The following is a 20,137-nucleotide window of genomic DNA, read 5'->3' on the forward strand; positions in this document are numbered from 1 at the left end:
CCATTGCTCCCCTCAGTAACAGAACAAAGTGAACTGGGAGAAGAAATTTGTCTTCTAGGAAGGTTGGGGTCTGCTAGTGTTGCAAAATTTTCCTTTGCTGCTGGGTTGTCTTAGGCCAGGCTGGTTTTGTTGATGGCTGGTCTGTGTGCAAATGTCAGACTTTTAACTTTCATGGCATTACTTTTTCTCTTAGTAAATTGCTCTGTTATTGCCTTAAATGCCATCTTATGTCACAGGTGGATTCTTTATTTCTTCTGATTTGTGATTGACTTGCAGGCTACCCTGCGTAATCTTCCAAACTCTTCCAACAGTTATTTTGATTTAAAAATAAGCATGATCTCTTAAGACAAATTCTGCTTTCTTCCACTTTTAAAATGCGTGCAATTGTTAGCTAGAGGAAGTGTTGTTTATTCCAAATCATTCATGTGATCACATCTGTGTGTCTCCCTGATCTCCTGTATGTCACTATTGTGATTGTGCTTTGTTGTTGCTCTGGTCGTCTTCTCCTGCTGATGTACAGTCCCTTCACCCTTACAGTGGTAGGTACAGCAATCACTTACAAGAACAGCACCTGTTCTGTCTTGACACACCAGCAGTAACTGAGATCAGCAACAAGTGGCTTAATGAGAGTACCAGAGATTGATTTTGTTGTGGGTGTGAATATTATTTTATAGATTGAGACCTTTTGTGGCTGAACATGTCATCTTTCCATACTCTTAAATGTTTTCTCATGCTCAAAATGCTTTCTCTTTCAGGGCAGGGATGGTTTCATTACCACATCAAAGACACAAGTGGAAACTCTGGAAGAAGATTATACATTCATGGCTGTGGGCCTCTGGAACAACATGGTAAGCAGTACCACAGATGCTTACTGGACTTAGTACAGATACCTGGTAGCAACTCCACGCTAGCCAGACTTTGAGTAGCAAGGAAGCAGGAGAAGGAGGAATATAGGAAAGAAACATCCCATGACTGTTATCCTCATCTGTGCAGAGAGACTGCTCTCAAATACTGCTAAATGCCCTACACTCCCAAGACAAATGTCTTGCTTTTCTGTGGCTGCTACTTACTACTAAGAGCTTTTAAGAAAAGTTTCCAAGGTTTCCCTTTGGGAAGTCTCAGGCAGTAAATGAGCTGTGGCAGACCCTTCTTTTGCTAGTCTTACCTCTGTGATGGTGTGGCACAGTGACAACAGAGGCTCATCCTAACCTGAGATTATAGCAATTATACTCTTCTGTCTGCTCTGCTCTGTATCCATCACCCCTCTTTACTAATGAGTCACATAATGTTGTCTGTTCCTTAACCATCATTCTTCTGCTGCTGTTGCTTATAGTAAAAGGGTAAGAGAGAGCCTTGAGGAGCTCCTGTTACTTCCTCAAGAGTTGGATATCCTACCTGGCTGAGGAAAGCCAAAAAATGGTGCCTTCTAATGGGTGGGAGAGGGTGTCTGAAAGAAACATGGACTCTTGGACCCACTTGACCCTGAACATGATGACCAATTCTGTAGCAGACTGTTTCCTTCTGCAGTGGTCAGCTGCTGACACACAGCATTTGTGTGTGTGAGAGAATGGATGCATGCACATCTGGAGGGGTTTGCATTTTAAAATTTATGATGGGGGCAAGTGAAGAGATGGGAGTTGCTTTTCGAGATGAATGAGACAAAAAAGAAGGCATATGGTTTTGGACTCACCAGAGCAAAGTAGGATGTTACTGCTTAGTGTGTATTATGTTTGGATATGCCCCGATACCAGTAGTTTGGGGTAAGATGTTGATTTTACTATTCCTTCTGACTTAGAAACTTTTCAAAACTTTCTGCTTTTTTTTCCAATAACCTTCTTATAACATACACAATCTTTTTTTTTTTTAATTAAAAAGAACTTGCAATGGCCAATTAAGTTAGATTAAAGATAAAAGACTGACTTTGTTTTGCAGTCCATGTGTTAATAAGATTTTCATCTAAGAGCACCTACTATTCCTGTGTCTGTTCAAATTACTCTAAGCATGGAGGAAACAAAGTCTATACTACAACCGCCTTTTAGTAAACCAGATTTAAAAATAAATCCATGCAGAATGGCATGTTCTTGTTTCCTTTTATGCTAATTCTTGCAGTAGTAATGCTGTTGTAGCCCTGATAATTTAAAGAAGCAGGATTTGCAGGAAGATGCTTTCATTCAACAAGATGAAATTAGCTAGAAAAATCATACAGTCAATTTAATAAAACATCATAGAATAGTTTGGATTGGAAGGGACTTTTAAAGGTCATCTAGTTTAATCCCCCTGCAATGAGCAGGGACATCTTCAAATAGACCAGGTTGCTCAGAGCCTCGTCCAACCTGACCTTGAATGTTTGCAGGGATGGGGCATCTACCGCCTCTCTGGGCAACCTGTTCCGGTGTTTCACCACCCTCATCATAAAAAAATTCTTCCTTGTATCTAGTCTAAATCTACCATCTTTTAGTTTAAAACCATTACCCCTTGTCCTATCACAACAGGCCCTGCTAAAAAGTTTGTCCCCATCTTTCTTATAAGCCCCCTCTAAGTACTGAAAGGCTGCAGTAAGGTCTCCCTGGAGCCTTCTCTTCTCCAGGCTGAGCAACCCCAACTCTGTCAGCCTTTCTTCATAGGAGAGGTGTTCCATCCCTCTGATCATTTTTGTGGACCTCCTCTGGACCCTCTCCAACAGTTCCATGTCTTTCCTGTGCTGAGGGCCCCAGAGCTGAAGGCAGTACTCCAGGTGGGGTCTCACCAGAGTGGAGTAGAGGGAGAGAATCACCTCCCTCAACCTGCTGGTCACACTTCTTTTGATGCAGCCTAGGATACAGTTGGCCTTCTGGCCTGTGAGTGCATATTGTCAGCTCTTGTCCAGCTTTTCATCCACCAGTATGCCCAAGTCCTTGGCAGGGCTGCTCTCAATTCCTTCATCCCTCAACCCCTTCAGCCCCCAGTACTGATACTGGGGGTTGCCCTGACCCAGGTGGAGGACCCTGCACTTGGCCTTGTTGAACATTATGAGGTTCACATGGGCCCACTTCTCAAGCTTGTCCAGGTCCCTCTGGATGGCATCCTGTCCCTCAGGTGTGTCAACTGCACCACTCATCTTAGTGTCATCTGCAAATGTGCTGAGGATGCATTTGATCCCACTGTCTGTCATTGATGTTATCTTTTAGTTAAAGTTGGTAGGACTTTGGTTAGTTAGTAGGAGCCAAAGAGTTAAAAATTGATCAGCTATTGAAGCTCTAACCTTGGAACAACCATGCTGCATCCAGTTATCTCCTTTGCTGTTATCCGTGACAATCCTCATGATGATCTCAAAGTTCCTACCTCAGTTCTTCTACCATAAAATAGATGCCATGATAAGATACATGCTGGCTTCTTTATCATTGTTTTGCCTTAGTCCCACTAGGCAATTAGTTTCACTAGTCAAATGAGCAAAGCAAACACTGAAAGTCAGATTCCTGAAGTGTGAATTAAACATTCTCTCTGTTTCTGGAAGTTCTCTGTAAAGAAACTGAGTTACTTTAAATGCCCATGTCTCAGTGTCACCATCAGTGTTGGAGATACTTACCTAGATCACACAATTACCATCACCTAAATATGATCTGTAAGACACTAGAAAGCAGTGGCATATCCTCCTCAGATACAATTATAAATATTGAAGCTAGTTGGGAGCAAGCCACACAAAGTATCAGCATCCAATCTGCTGTGAAATGTGGCCCTTTGCATCTGCGTAGCACAGTTTTTCTGTCAGCAAATTTTTGAATTGAAATGCTGAATGTGTTTTCAGCCAGTGCAGAAGATGAATGCTTCTGACTGGAGAGGGACCACAGTGCTAACAGTTGGCCAGCCCATTTTGTGCCTCTCCAGCAGGAATTGTTTGGGGCCAAGTGAACCAAATTTGTCAGATTTTGAGATCCATCTAATTGTGGCAGTAGATCAGCCTGAACTAATATGTTTTCTAGGGTTTATCAGTGGGAAACTGGCCTTCAGCTTTGAGTAATGTCCTCTTATCAGACTCTGCAATTAGCAGAGTTCATGGGCTTCTAATGGGCTTTGCTTTCATTTTTTTTTCCAAGTCTAGACTATAGCTTTTTTTTTTCCCCTATGGCCTCTCACTGTCAGCTTTTCAGAATTTATGCAGAATCTAATACGAGGCATCTTGAATGGTCTTTACAAGGAGTTGTGATGAATATTCTTTACAAGGAGTTGTGACAGTATCATCCCCAGTCTGAAACAGGTATATTGCCTCCTCCAAATGCAGGCTCTGTAGAAGGGGAGAGGGCCAGGATTTATCTTCTGAAGTATAACTCATGCAGACATATTCAGTCAACTTAGCACTGATTTCTCTTTCCTGCCCTCTCAAGTTCTTACACTTAGCTTGCAACAAATTCCTCCTGTCCCTTCAGCTGATATTTTTTTATTTGCAGCTTCTGCCAGCAGAAGAGCTGCCGCCTTCCCCCCTGCTTCATTTTTCTGTCCCTAGCCCTTTTCTGCACAGACTTTATTTGGCCTCCTGGGCTTTGTGCTTAGCATCCCATTCTTTGGTGTCTTACTCTATTCTTGTCACATCAACTGCTGGGAGCATTTTGTAGAAACAGCAGAGGTGAAAAACTGTAAGGAAAATGAAGTGGTACTTTTAAGGATGGCTGCATTAGGGCCAGTTACCCAGACTCAGGCAGTGAGCATGCTGGGGAGCCACCAGAACTAGAGAACTGTCATAAAGGAGACAAATACCAACTTTGCCTTATTTCAGTGTTTTTCCTCAGTGTGAGGTGGTTCCTCTAGTGAGGGGACAGCCTAGGTGATCTGGAGGAAGAGCAAAATGTGCCAAAACCACATCTTGCTACTGGTTTGAAGGGAGACTACAGGAATGGTAGTATTACCTTCACAACTCTTTTTCCCCTCTGTTTTCCTGCTGCCTCTTTGATTTAGTGGAATTTTCTCAGTATAGCTGACAGTCATCAGAAAGGCACCTCTCTGGGTAGGTTCCTTGTCTGCCTGTGATGGTATTCTGCCATGATGTAAAAGCAGATGATATGAAAGATGCTTTCAGCATAAAAAGCACTAGCAGATGTCTTCACCCAGTAAAGGTCACTCCAGTTCTATCAGGAATTCCAGCTAATGGTTTATGCTGACTCCTTTAAAAACACAACAAACCAACCCACAATACAGTATTGGGAACTGATAGGAAATCAAGATCATGACCTGTCAAGCAGCAAACACAGCAGAATGAGGAGGTGCCCGAGAACTGCATTCAGAGAGTTTCCCTCCTTTTGCTGTCTCCCAGACTGCCCTTACCTTGTTTTGCAGCTTGTTACCAGCCTCTTTCTTGGAACAATTACCTGCTTATTGGCCAAAGGGCAAAACCTTGAAAATCTAGTGGCAATTGGCAGTAGGACTGCACTTCAGTCTGGCTGAGAAAAAGCTGAGCTAGCAGGTGCTAAGGACTTGTCCTAGGCATGGCTGGATATTTTACCAAAACACGTCTAGCCATCTAGTAGCAAGACGATTCATACACTAAGCATATCAGAGAACAGTCAGCTAAATGACATCGGGTAGCTAGGAAAAGCTGAGAGAGATTGGTTGTTTACTTGGACAGCTTTTGGCAAATGCCTACAATTTTACCTCTGGACATATATCCGGGGGCAAAGCTCCTTTCATGTGTATAAAGAACTTGGATAAGAAGCTCTTGCTTTTGTGTTTGCCATTCTTCTGTGTAACAGAAAAGACCACAAAAACCCTACCCTGCCACCAAGAGAGAAACTGAAACCAGGCAAGAACCCAAATGGGAGCAGCACCACAGGAGGCTGCCCATGCCTCTCTTCGGCCTTCAGGGCTTTACACTGACTTAGAGACTGCTGCAGTACCAGAGCAGACCTGCACACTAACTGGCCTGCATGACAGATGTGCTAGAATTCAGGGGAGGTTTTGGCTGACCACAATGCAGACTTCATGCCCAATTTCCTGACCGGGACTTGCAGCTCTGCTGCATGGGAGCTGTTGGTCTTTGCTGGGAGAACAGTGTCTCTGAGTCACCTGCAACGAATTACCTCCTGGAGAAATTAATTCTCATCACCCAGCTCCCAACAACATACAAGCATCTAATACTTGTTTGAAGTTCATTCCTAGCCAGGAAATACCACTGTTGTCCCATGTTCTGTGGGATGATTCTGTGCTGGAAGAAGAACATTTTCTTTTATGGATATCATTAAATAGCTACTTTGTTTTGTCCTAGGAAGATGTGAAAATACCAGCGCCCAATGTATCTTTTCTCTGAGCTTCATTATTTTGCATGTTTTGGGGACATTCCTTTTATTCCTCTCTCTCTCAAAAAAACCACAGATGCTGCTTATTCCAATCCTTCTTTCAAAGAATATAAACTCTGTAAACCTCTTCTCTATTTATCTGAATTTCCCCCACCAAGATAGAATATAACATTCCTGCCCAGAATGTATCACTGACGTCAAGTCTGTTATTGTTGCATTTTTCCAGCCCTTTCAGTGCTGTCTCTTATGTAGTTTGCTGCTTCTGAAGGCTGCTGCTGCTGCTGGTGCAAGCTGAGCAGACATTCGCTGAGGAATCTAAACCAGTGGCCAACTCCTTTGGGTGTGATGGCAATTTAATTAGCACCCAGCAAGGTGCCTGAACAAGTGAAGTGATTCTTTGTGGTATTTGCCACTTTGTGCTGTCCATATTGAATTTTGAATAATTCATAAACAACAATCCCCTCTCCATCTTGTTAGAAGGTGGCCAACAAATATTTATATTATCAAGCTTCTATGCAGAATTGGAGTGTACCTTTTGAAGTCTAACTTGTATGAAATGTAGATAAGGAAACAGTTCTGGAAGGTGGGATAAATTAGCAAGCTTTTAGTTGCACAGACTACAGCCACGGAAAGATTGGTATGTGACCCTAATGTGTTATATTCCATGTTTCTGACTTTGGTGCAAAATTAATTTGCAGCAGAGGGTGTACATAAAGATAGTGTTCATAAGACAGAAGGAAAGAAGTTAGTGCAACACAAATGTATCACCAAATAGAAGATTTTTTGTTTTCTATTTATATTAGGGATTTTGTACTTTCTGCTTCTGAAATAAAGTGATGTGGACTTACCTAAGCCTCCAGTGTATAATCTGAGTCAAAACTGCATTTTCCAAGGAGTTTTAGTAATACCATTTTTACTTCAAAGTTTCAATCTACTTGAAGTTTCTTTCCCTCCCACACAAAAGCCTGTATTTTTCTTTATACTTTTATATGAAAACTATAAACTGTAAACTCCCAAGCATGCCTTTCTCAAGTGTTCTTGAGCATGGTTTCACAGCCTGGGAGAAGACAAAAAATGTGGTGGTTGAGGCCTGGGAGGATGGACAGACTGCTGCAGGGAGTTGTTACATGGCGGTTGAGCTGTGGCAACCCACCCTTTGCTTTCTCATACCCAGCCCAGCTGGGAAGCAAAACTGGCTTGCAAATGGCAGTAAAGTTAAGACTGCGTACCGTAAGGGGGGAGAACTAATCATGAGGATGGCTTAAGCTATGCTCTTCTAGAGCATGTCTACGGTTAATGTGGTTGAGCTGATAAATAGCGACTTGACTGCAAGCAGTTGAATACTGTAGTAGATCAGTGCCTTGTGGGAAAAACTCTTACAGAGTTGGCATTCCCAAGAGCAGAGTTAATGTGAGGATGGTTGTTTTAACGATTGTTGGGTTGACAGTCTGATCATGTGAGAAGCCTTGTTTTCAGTTCCTTGCTTTTGCAGGTATATGTGTGGTATGTTATACATAAATAAATATTCATCATAAGCAAAACATGTTTTTAAATATGTATATGGACCTGATCCAAAACTCCAGGCACTAGAGCCTTTGAGTTGCTGCTGCTTTTCCTTCCTTCCACATGCAACATGTGTACAATTCCCCTGTTCTCTCACTTCCCAGATGGAGCCAGCTGGACAGAAGCAGCCTTACGGTGTCACGAAAATGCTTCAGATCCACTGTCCATCTCAGGTAAAAGGCTTTTCTTATTACCGTGAAATTTTATTTACTCTCTGCAGAGTTTCCAAGTTTTCAAATACTGTAATTTTCTGAAGTTCTTTAGAATGTGCGCTTCCCCAAGGTATTGCACTGTTAAAAGTTTAGTCTTCTTAAAGTTCATTGGCACACTCTTTATTTTATAAAGGTGAAACTCTGAAAACAAGAACTTTTGACAAAATTTAGTTAAATCATCTTACTGTATCAGATATTTTTTTATTCAAAATATAACTAGCTAATCTGAATTTATTAACTGTGGGTATCAGGGGTGCTCTATCAGTATTAAAATCTGTGTCAGTGTCAATAAAATTGAATCCATGTGTTTTATATAATTTAGCTTTTCTGTGATTTGATTCTGTCTGCTGTCAGGTTTAACTATTTTAGTCCCTGGAGCTGTCAGTAGCCCAGTAGTATCTTCAGGGTCTGAGCATCTCACGTTAGAAGAACAGGTTCTTGAATTTTTTTGCATTTAAGCTCTGACTTCAGTAATTTGATGGTGATAAAATATTACTGGCATCCAAAAGCTTTACTGAACAGCAATTAAAACATCAAAGAAATTGAATTATGTGTTTTGTTTGATGTTAGGTTTAAGGCAAGAGGTGGTGCTATGCCTAGATCATACCACAGCTTAATTTTCAAGTCTACCCTGGTTTACTTCACTAGTGCAATATTCATTCAAACATTAATACTGCAAAGATTTTCTTCTCTTGGAAAATCTAGCCAGAAGACTTTAACATCAGCTGACTGTGTTTCCACTAATGTTGGTAAACATATTCTCTTCACTCTGCAGGAAAATCCGTATTTGTTCACATATAGGAATAGTAACTACTCATCTTCCACCGAGACATCAAACACCAAAGAAACATCTCAGGTATAGTAGGACTGTTTGTATCATATGGACTGAGTTATTCCAGGGAGTGGGGCAGGTAGGTGACAATATGTTGTAGCCTAATTAAACAATGCTACCTGGGAAAACTAAATACAAATCTCCAGCTCTTTATTTCCATGCTTGACTAAATAGTCAGATGCTTAATAGCACATTTTCTCCTTGGTGGATTTTGTAGAGAGTGATTTAAGGTAGATGTGTTCAGCCAGCAAGAACCCTTTTTAAACACCTGGACAACAATGTTAATTTCCCTGGGATAAGAAGATAGTGAAAATGGGCCATTAAGTCTTACCATGGAGGAAACTAGATCAGAACCACTCTGTGGGTCTGATTTCATCTAGTTTATGCCATAGTAAAACTGAAAACCAAGGGATTTTTCATTTTTCTTTTTTTTTTTTTTGTGAGACAGTTACAGATTAGGTGAGCAGACATAAAGAGTCATACACTGTTTTTTAAGTCATGGTACTCTGATTCTCAGCAGAACTTGATGCTCCCAAGCAGCTACAGAGGCAGGTGATAACACTCATTTTCATGCCCTAGAACACAGTGTCTAGACCACATCTGCACTTAAAATGGCTTGTATGTCATCGGAATAATAATACATATTTCTCCTCTCATTTTAATATACTGCCATCTGTTTTGTTAGTTACTCAGGGTGTATAGACCTCTGTATGGGGCAATGGTACCTGCCACTGATTTTTGGTAGTAGCTATGCCATAGGAGGTGAGAAGCAACACTGTGTTATGTTTGTGTATGGTTTTTTTAAGTAAAAAAACACCAAAATGGAGCAATGGGACAAGACAAATAAGTATCTTTTCCTTAGCCTACTTAAGTTAGCCTAGTTAAGGACTTCGGTAGAGAGATTAGGAGCAAACGCATATTCTTGGGTCTCGTGCGATGGTCTGCTCTGGCATACTGATGGTCAGCCTTCACTAACAGTAGACCTTGGGGTGTTTCCATCAGTAGGTTGCAACCCAAAAGAGCCAGGAGGGCAAATCCCTGGCTGCATGTAGAGGCTGCACGTGGAGAAGGCAGGTTCATGGCCTGCTGACAAAGGTATGGTTCCGTGCTGGTATATTCCAGGGATGTTCAAACAGTTTATTGCAAAAAGGTATGAGCTCGCCCAGCTTGGAGTATGGGTGCACAAAACGTTGCATAGCTGAACACAGCGTGACACAGAGTCTGAAATAACTGGCCCCACTGGTAGGCAAGAGCTGCGTTGCGCTAATATGGTCATGCAACTTCTGAGCAGACTAAGCTTGTGTCTGCCTTCAAGGGGCAGTTGTAGGCGCAACCTGAGGACAGGCTGGGCTGGGTAGGCGTATACAAACTGTGTGGGATATTTGTTAATCTAATACTCTGAGACATAAATGGTTTGTCACGACCAGAGTATAGTGAGTCTGATGTGAAGTCCTGCCTCATCTGTCTTTACAGGAGAGGAGTTATGGAACAAACATTCCCTGTTTTGACCGGGGTCCCTCTGATACAGTTCCAGTTTCAGGTACAGTCCTGTGCGGTTTTATTGTGGAGCTACTTAATTTGATGATAGAAGGGGAACAGGAACTGGGTTTAGTTAGGAAAGGTACAGTATTCTTTGAAGCAGAGCACACTACTGACTGTGGCTTTTAAGATCCTTTTTGGAACAATATAAGTAGTGGTATGGCAAAATGCAAGTTCTCCCTCAAGGACGGTGAAAGCTTATGCAACTGCACCTTCCATGTACAAAGAAGTGATGGTGGAAAAGACAGGCGCTAGCCAGGTACTTCAGTTGTAGGGGTGGGAAAACTGTGTATGTATGGAGTATGGCTTTTGTTAGTGCAGCCTGGGGTACAAAAAGCCATGTGGAATTCTGTCCCCAGGTGGGTTTTTGTCTTCTCTCAGAAGCTGTGATGGTCCCCACATTTCCACCCTGTGCTGGCACCAGAGCTGTGCCTGCTTTTCAGTCATTTCCACTGGCTAAAAGGAATTTGAGTAAGCAGAGATGCAAGACTGAAATCTTACTGCCTCCCTTGTTGCTGTAGCTAATGCCCAGCTATGGTACTAAGAATCTTTTCTGATTTGATGCTTGTCAGTGTCTGTCATTCTGACCTGATGCTGTCATGAATATTAAAATACTGTCTTTATAAGCTTTATGCTTATTCTAAGGAAAATTTCTAATAAACATCACAATTTGAAGTTTTCTTTCTTTCCTCTGTCCTTTACACTGCCTTTATTTTTTTATTTATTAGTTCATAATTTGAAACCGGCAGATATTCAGGTGATTGCTGCCCTGGGTGATTCACTCACAGTAAGTAAAGATCACTGGATAACCATTGTTAAAGAAAGTAATGAAAAAGCATTTCTGAGTTTTTAATCCAAGAAATAGAACACATATAGCTACACCCTATCGAGCCACATTTTTTACATATTCTTTTTCATACTCCAACTTGACTAATGGGTTATTGGATCATGAGTCTAATTTGAGTGCACAGTTCGCATTCAAAGTCCACAAGAGTGCCACACAAGTAAGAGCTGCAAGATTTGATAGAATCATAGAATGGTTTGGGTTGGAAGGCACTTTAAAGATTATCCAGTTCCAACCCCCCTGCCATGGACAGGGACACCTTCCACTAGATGAAGTTTCTTGAAGTCCCATCCAACCTGGCCTTGAACACTTCTCAGGATGGGGCATCTACAGCCTCTCTGGGCATTTGACCACGCAGCAGCAAAACCAACCTGCTAGAGTGGACTTGCAGCAATTCCTTTTCTATATTGAGTCTTGGCAGCTCCCAAGGTAATGGCCTTCAAAGCTATTAGTAAGCAGCATAAAGAGAAAGAAAAAAATTCTGCAGCTAATTGTGTATATGTGTGTACATATATGATATGTATGGTATAATAAATATATATATGATAGTACTAAAGGCTATAAAGCCATGTCCATTTATATTAACTAAATATTTGAGTAAAATTGCAATAGATAATAAGGTGTGTCAAGTGTAACTTATTTTGAGATAGTTTTTTTAACATTATTCCTGGAACTATATAAACTTATTACTCCTAGACTCGCTGTGATTCTCCAATCAGTGATGACTGCTTCACTGCTCCTATCATAATTCACATTTCTTATGTGTTCTCTGCTAATTACCACATTAAATCCCTGTAGTATCCTTTCTTGGGGAGACTTGGGGAGGAAAGACATAAAATTACCGCACCAATTTTTAATGTGAGGAACATTATAATTATTCATTCAGGATTATAATTTAAATTTAGAATTATATGAATATTTTGAACATTCTCAACCAATTTTTTCCCCACTTGATCTACTCAAGAAGTTGATAGAGGAGGGTAATTCACTGGAGCAGAGTTAAAATACCCTTAGCCCTTGATCCTTTTGAGAACAAGGATCTGTTATTTTTTGGGAAGATGATGTAGCTTGCTTCATTAACATACTCTTTAATTATTTTCACTAGGATCAGAGAACTAGTTACTGTAGCAATTCTTATTGTCTGAAGGTGAACTCCTCTTCTCTTTTGCTTCTAGGCAGGTAATGGGGCAGCATCCAAACCCCATGATGTTCTGGATGTCCTGACTCAATACCGAGGTGTTTCTTGGAGGTAAGTCCCAGGAATTTCTGCTCCCAGTGAGAGGAAATCCATTTTCTTGGGTTTTGATATGTATAGTTGGTTTTGTAGCAAATGGAGGGTTGCGGAGAGTGAATTTGACTTTACGTTTTGCGCGGAGGCACATAGTTGTGCTATTGATACTCATGGTAAATAAAATGTTCAAACTAGTGGCTATCTAGAGTACAATGTAGCTTGGCTGGAATACACTTGGGATAAACGGATGAAATGAGGTCCTTATTAAGACAGTCTCTTCTCCTCTCATGGTTGTAGCTGTTGCAAAGGGAACTTCTAGTTCCCAGCGCCATTGCACCATTTGCACATTCTGCATTTCTGTCCCTGCTCTTTCTATATCCTGTCTGCTCTTCCCCACTGTGGACCACGTCATCCATTTGTCTCATTTAAAATCAGCAGTCTACAAAAAGTCAAAATGTGATGGGTTTTGCTGCTGCTGTTTCATACACAGTTTCCTTGACCCTTTCCCACTATTGCTTATGTCATGCAGAACAGTTTATCAATTATGGGTTAGTACAGACTTTTACATATGCAGCATTTTATTAGACAGGTCAAAAAGTCAAGAAGAAAGGCAATTATGTTCACTTGTTATTCTGCAACTGTATGATTTAACACCAGACCTGTCAGGATGACTTTCTGTTCATCATTCCTTATGCGTCTGAGCCACTGTAGCTCTATAAGAAGTTTAAACAGGTACTAGAACACTTCAAAATATTCTATTCCAAATTAAAGGAATACTATAGAGTTGTTCTAAGTCCAGCTTTTTATATTTTGATCTTTAATAATAATCTACTGACATTTGGGGAAAAAAGCCTACTATCATTTTCTACAGCATGAAGGAGAGTAAAGAACACACAGACATATGATGAATTTTACCAGTCTAGTAGTATTCTTCCACTTGAGTGAAATGGGGGGTAAAAGGTATTGAGTATACTTATCACTCTGAAATATATGCTTTTAGAACTTGTTGATATGGATACAAAGGATTTGTTAACTAAAATATTTTATTTGGAAGTAATAAATATTTTAATATGGGCAACAATAGCAAAGATAGGAGCTTTTAAAAATTCTCATTCCTTTCAGCTAGGTTTGAACATATGCCAAAATACGTGACAGAATTGAAAGGGCAGCTAATGTACAGGGCTTCTAATATGATTATGACAGAGTCTCTAATTTTGTGACCCCATTGGTATGCACACAAAGAGCTCGCTTTAACTTAGTACAACCACCAGAGAATGTGCTGTGTATGTGTGTAGAAACACCATAAGGGGGAGCTCTCTTACTTGGTCCACTGCCTTACCAAGTCCATCATGTCTTAACATTTTTTCTTTTTCTTTCTTTTTAACAGTGTTGGAGGAAATGAAAACATAAGCACAGTCACTACACTAGCAAGTAAGTGCCTTTTTCTGTAAACTTGATAAATATCTGGAGCTGGTTATTAAAACGGCTATTATCATAAAAGAAGACATGAAGAACCATTTACAATTTGTAGCATGACAGAACAAATCCCTTTAACTCAGCACTGGACACTGAATACAAAGTTGCATAACAATCAGGCTGTAATTTGCTGTGCATGACTTAACTATGTATTTGTAATTCCTAGGGGTTTGGTTGTTTCAGTATTCTTCTGTTGGTTATAGTTCTGTCCAAAATATGTTGGGGATAGATGAATCAAAGATCTTAGACCATAGCCTAGAGCAACTGTTTTGACTGTGTGGGAGAGTTGTTTTAGGCAGGAGCAGAATCATGTTACAAGATCAGATTTTACATGCTTTTTAGAGGTCAGGGCATTTTAGATGTGGGATGTTTGTAAGGTTGGTTTGTAACCCGAGATCTAGAAGGGAATCTTGGGTCTTTAAGGTTAATACATCTGGGGAGAACAGGCTAAAGGATTTGATTCCAACCCATATGCAGTTAGAGTACGGCAGCATGAGAGTCTCCTGCCTGAGCATTACTCAGGTTACTCAGCCTCGCTTACCAGGCAAAATGGCATTGCCAGCCAAGATGATCATGTTAAATCATGAGATATGTGAATTCATGAAATTCAGAAATTTTGAAGGCAAGGAAATAGTTGTCTGGTGATGAATCTCCATGTTTATTGTACTTAAGAGTTAATTTTTAATAGGTATCTCTTAAAGCTTTTTAATGATCTTTTACCAAGGTCTAATCTTTATATCCTCATTTGCTACCTGCTGCAGTAAGCAACATTTCAGTGTGCTGTCTTTTTCTGCAGACATTCTTCGTGAATTCAACCCATCCCTGATAGGGTATTCCATTGGCACTGGAAAGGAGACTACAGATAATGCTGCACTCAACCAAGCTGTGGCAGGGGATCGTGCAGAGTAAGAGGAAAAGTCTTAATTTTAATAGAAAGTTGATTTTTCTTTAAAACTCAGTTCTAACTAAAAAAAGGCCCAAATCCTGGACTTTGGCAGGAGTACAATAAGGCTGATAGGCAAGCCCAAATATATTTCTTTAGCCCATCTCTATCATGAAGGCCAAGAAATGTGATGGGGCTTTGCAATGTTTCTAATCTGTCAAATAAATTAGCAGCAAAAGCAATGCTTTCTCTAGTATTTTCAACCAAGAAGCCCAAAGCACTTTACGAGCACTACTCAGAAAACTTCACAACCTTATTATGACGCAGAGAAAAAATATCCCCACTTTATATGAGGTAAATTCAAACCCTTTTGTTAGCAGGACCAAGAGTTTGTGTAGAGAAACTAAAATAAAATTGTGGATTGCTTATGGTCAGTCTGTGGCAGAGCTGGGAATTAACTAGAGAACACTATGCTCAGCCTGCAGTGAAATTCATATCGTATCTTTTTCTCTTGGGAACACTTCTTATAAGACATGACTTAGAGGCTTGAGGCCATGTAATAACATTGATACATGCATGGATGCTTCAGTGATACGTGTATCAATAGCATCTGTCTGATATTGGGAAGGAGCAAAGTGCATTTTGTGGTAGCACAGTGTATTTTCTATATAGTTTGTAAAAGTGTAACTATGCAGCATTTGCAAAGTGGTTGAGTGCCTGTTGGATGCTAATTATTTCTTCTTTTTTTTCCATCACTATCTCAAAATATAGCCTTTTTTGGGTATCATACCTTTCATTCAATGACAATTGGACTTTACCAGGGTTTTTTAGCCATTATGTGAGGAATGTCCATTCACCAGTTTTCCTCTTTGCCTTGCTGTCTATACAGGACTCCTTTTTAATTTTTATCACTTTACTTCTATGATTTTATTTGTCTTTTATTTTTAGGGATGTTCCTGCACAGGTTAGAAGACTGGTGGACCGCATGAAGAATGATACTGTGAGTTTAACATGTCATTAATGTATTTAGAATGAAGTTACATGGCATCATTAGTTTCTAACAGACCAACAGCAGATGCAAACAGTGGATGCTAAACATTAAGGTTATGGGTACAGCAGTGTACAGTATAACATTCCCCAGCACAGAGTGTGAGTCAGTAAAAAATAATCTATAGCTTTGTCTTAAATGAATTTGTACCAGCATGTGATAGTTACTATCAAACCCAGATAATTGTGATCTTCTTATCACTTTTACCACAAGTGACTCAAATTCAGTGCTGTTGCTTCCCCTCCTGACCTATGTCACCCTGTAAGATGACAGAACTTTTTCTCTGCTAGAATTTTGCCATGGTACTATTAATTATCTTGTAAGCACATGGTTTTTGCAGCAGTAATGATATGTGCTAGGATGTTGAGGGCAAGCTTTTCAAGTGGCAAATTGTGTGGAGTGAGGAAAGGACTTGTTTTCTTTAAAAACAACTTAGTCCCTTCTTTGCCTCAGCCATCAGCTGATTTTTGATTTACACATTTGTTGTCAGGAACTGTTTGATTAATGGTCTGTAAAACACACATTAGTATGAGGATTGCTTGCATATTTTTCACCTCAACTAGTGCTTTTAATGTTTGCAATTTGTAATTTGACAAATGTGCTATGCAATCAGTGACCTAAGTTACATGATATTATTTTGGCTTTCCAATTGTGCATTTGAAAAGCAGCCAAAAAGCTTTCAAGATAACTGTGTGTGCATGTCGAGTATAAATGCTCCGTGGAATACATATGGGCAAAAATGTTTGCAGTACCTTCCTTTTTGGTTCACTTTCTCATAAACAAGGTTTCACTCTGATGGCTCTATCTGAAATGAGGTTAAAAGGGATAGCAACTAACAATGAAGCAGCTGGATGGTTTTCATTCAAACCATTCAAGGCTTCTAAGTACTACTCAGTCATTTATTGGCTTGGAAACATCACACAAAAGAAATGAATGCAAATACCTTTTATTTAACTGATAAACTTTATTTAACTAATAAACCTCTTTCTAACTTGAAAGAATGCTCATATTAGAAGTCATATATCTTTGATTTAAGAGCTCTTTTTTTTCTCTTTTTAAAACACCTGTTTATTGCAGGCAGAAAATTTTCCCCACTTTTAATTTGGATAAATATGTTTTGAGACCAAACTGCCAAACAGTGTGTTTCCCAGCTGGGATATGTTGCCTTCTGCCTTTGAAGATAGATGGTTTTAAACCACTTGAGGCTGATATACTATTGCTGCTTTTCTTAGTAGTGTTTTGCATGGAAATTGAAGCATTAAGATATTGAGTACAACATCAGCTACATGATACTAAGCATATCAGAACTCTTCCTCAAAGCTAAGAAGGTGTGTGTTTACTGAAGCATTACTAGCTAGCCCTTTGCAAAATCCTTCCAGAGGAAAAAGTTCTGTAATTTTGTACCAGTACTGTTAAATAGAGTTAATATTGCCCCTCTATTCCTTGCACTTCGTCTCACAGCAAGAAAAGAAATGCATTGCCCTCCAATGTTTTCCAGCAGGATAGCTGCATTATTTATGACACAGTAAAACATATACCATCCTTTTTGCAAGGAAGATATATTCCTAGAACTGCAGGAGTAGTCACTCAGTGTATACACAAGATATTACTAAGAAAAGCATACAGATGGATTTTGAGCAACAGTTTTCTAAAGCAAATAAATTTTCATGGTACTACTGATGTTGTAAATCTTATTTAGATCATCGTAGTTTCTACATCTTCAGTCATGACTACAAATTAATTTTTGTGGTGGATGCTTAAAGAACTATAGCCAAGTACCCTGAGAAACATTAAATTTGTGTTTTGTATGTTGCCTGTCCCCCCGCCCCCCTCCCCCCTTTTTTTTTAAATTAATGAATAAATTTCATTCCATCTCCTTCTGTGTGCAGAGAATAAACTTGCAGACTGACTGGAAGCTCATAACACTTTTCATAGGAGGAAATGACCTATGCAAATTCTGCCACAATCCAGTAAGTCCCCTGCTGCCTGGAGTGTGAACTGGGCCAGCCTGGGCATAGGGTCTCTATGCATTGCAGTGGGTGAGAGGGCAGAACTCATTGGGTGAGACCAAAATAAGGTAGGTCTTACTTGTGCAGCTCTGGAATGTAACCGTACTGACACCTTCAGGTTATTCAACCTGATGTTATGATAAATTAAGTGATATCCTTAGAACACCTGTAAATTACATAATTGTGGCTACTTTGTTTTGCTGTTTACTGAGATAAGTTCCCGTTACCTAGTCACTTTACCACCTGTAGATGAAAGGTCAAGGGTTTTTGCTCTTCTTTGCCTTGTGCACACCCACACTCCTAAGTCTCACTCAGTGCTCTCTTACCAGTTTCAGCGCTATGGGAATGGTTCTACCCGCAGCTCATGCTGATGCAATTATATATAATATAGTACATGTTGTATACGTATGTAATATATGAACATACTGTATATAGCCTTTGGTATGTGTGAGTATAGAGGAGGTGAAAGGCTGTGGCAGACTCCTCAGTGACGAGTCTTTCCTACTTACAAGCAGCAGAGCACATGCTTTTCATTCTGCATGATTAATTTGAGATCGGGAAAAACAGCAAAGCAGCACAATAAGATGGTTATAAAACAAGGAAGGAGCAAGTTAGCCATTTCTACCTTCTGCTCCTGACCCAGACTCAAAATGGCAGTTGCACATGAGTGTGGGTGGCAAGGAGATAGCATGTCTGCATCCAAAGATCATGGTGATACTTCCTTTATGTTGCACAGCTACAAATAGTGCCAACCACAATGCTCTTGGTGAGCTATGATTTAGGAAATTAATAAGGAAACTGAGCTGTCTAGTTTTGTAGAGTAGGCCAGTGGGGCTCTCAATGAACTGCTGCTTGAAATTAAATCAAAGACAATTAAGGCTGAAAATAAGACAGACATTTCTCATAGGGAAGTTTATTTGACTGTTGAATAGTTCCACAAGTAAAGAAATAAAACTTGGATTACTTGAGACAATTAAATTAGAGGGCTTAAACCATTCAAATGGAACAGGGAAATTTTGCTGCTGAAAGGCAAGTATATAATTTGATTTCATTCCCAGATAAACACCTAAGCTTTGCCAGTTATTATTTGTGGCAGGTAAGGAGCATATGGGAGGCATGTTGCTAATAGTCCATATAGCAGAAACAAACTTACTTTTACACAAAATGATCTCTACTAAAGATGGTGCCTGTTAGTAAGTTGTTAGCCATGCTTTTAAGACCAGCCCAAGCAAGCCTGGGGATGGAGGATGTTGTGATGTCTGATAATGCCCCCTAAATTTGCTCCCTCATTGGTATCCAGTGGCCGCTAGATCTTTTCTTGTGAGACAGCTGTGATGGGAAAGAAGAAAAGCAGAGACAGGACAGTTTTGCCTAAGACTCCATTACTCTTGAACCAAGAGTTAGAAACATGAATGCTGCTGTGAGAGACTCTAGCTAGTCACTCTTTTGCCTGCTTGACTAAATCGATAATAAAATGCAACCCTCTTCCTTCAACAGGTACACTATTCTCCTGAAAACTACACCTACAATCTACAAATAGCTTTGGACATACTTCATAGAGAGGTAGAACAAACTTTTCTAGTGGGAGTGGGGATCGTGTTCTGTTCGTAAAGCAGTCACTGGTTATTGATTGAGAATTTAGTTCCTTGCTTTCATCTGAGGAGCACTGCTATATGCAGAGATGCTTGCTTGCAGGAAAATCTTTGTGAAAAGCAGAAAGGGCTAGAGAATTATTCTACTAAAGGAATAAGGACGTGCTTGGTTCTAGCTGATGTGCTGCAGACAAATAACATAAAAAGTTTTGTAAGAAATTTGAACAAACACACAGTATTCAATGGCTAGAAAGTGCTTTGCTCGTTCATTATACTGCAATTAAGTATATTTTTTGTGGTCATTGAGAGAGAGATTCTGTTATTACAGATGAGGGTGAGGATGATGAGAGTACTCGGCGTTAGCAGGTGTCTGAGCCATGCTGAGACCTATAACTTGTTTGGACGTTTTTAAAATCATCATTTTCAAGTGACCAGCCATCAGCATTTAAAATAGAACTAGGCAGCATAGGCAGAGGCTGTAATTTAGTATTGTACTTGTGGGGGATTAATTATTGAGAAAGTACTTTGAACACCTCTGTTATAAATAATGCAAGCTGCCTGAATCAGCAGGCTGCTAGCCGAGGGCTGCTGTGGCTGTGGCTGTGTAGGGGCAAAGATGGCACTCTGTGGTCCAGGCGTTGGCTA

At 40.1% G+C, this 20,137-nt stretch overlaps 1 protein-coding gene across 1 annotated transcript in view; it reads left to right on the forward strand.

The window, feature by feature from the left end:
* The window catches only part of PLB1 (phospholipase B1), an 83,165-nt gene that overhangs the window by 17,191 nt on the left and 45,837 nt on the right, over positions 1-20,137 (forward strand). The window contains exons 14-24 of the mRNA XM_049833702.1: positions 756-848; positions 7,931-7,999; positions 8,814-8,894; positions 10,344-10,410; positions 11,138-11,196; positions 12,429-12,502; positions 13,872-13,915; positions 14,757-14,865; positions 15,792-15,843; positions 17,781-17,861; positions 19,398-19,463. Of these exons, the coding sequence (XP_049689659.1) occupies positions 756-848; positions 7,931-7,999; positions 8,814-8,894; positions 10,344-10,410; positions 11,138-11,196; positions 12,429-12,502; positions 13,872-13,915; positions 14,757-14,865; positions 15,792-15,843; positions 17,781-17,861; positions 19,398-19,463 (795 nt within the window). The remainder of the gene's footprint in view (positions 1-755; positions 849-7,930; positions 8,000-8,813; positions 8,895-10,343; positions 10,411-11,137; positions 11,197-12,428; positions 12,503-13,871; positions 13,916-14,756; positions 14,866-15,791; positions 15,844-17,780; positions 17,862-19,397; positions 19,464-20,137) is intronic.

The sequence above is a fragment of the Accipiter gentilis genome, chromosome 30 (genome assembly GCF_929443795.1).
Source record: "Accipiter gentilis chromosome 30, bAccGen1.1, whole genome shotgun sequence".
Taxonomy (NCBI): domain Eukaryota; kingdom Metazoa; phylum Chordata; class Aves; order Accipitriformes; family Accipitridae; genus Astur; species Astur gentilis.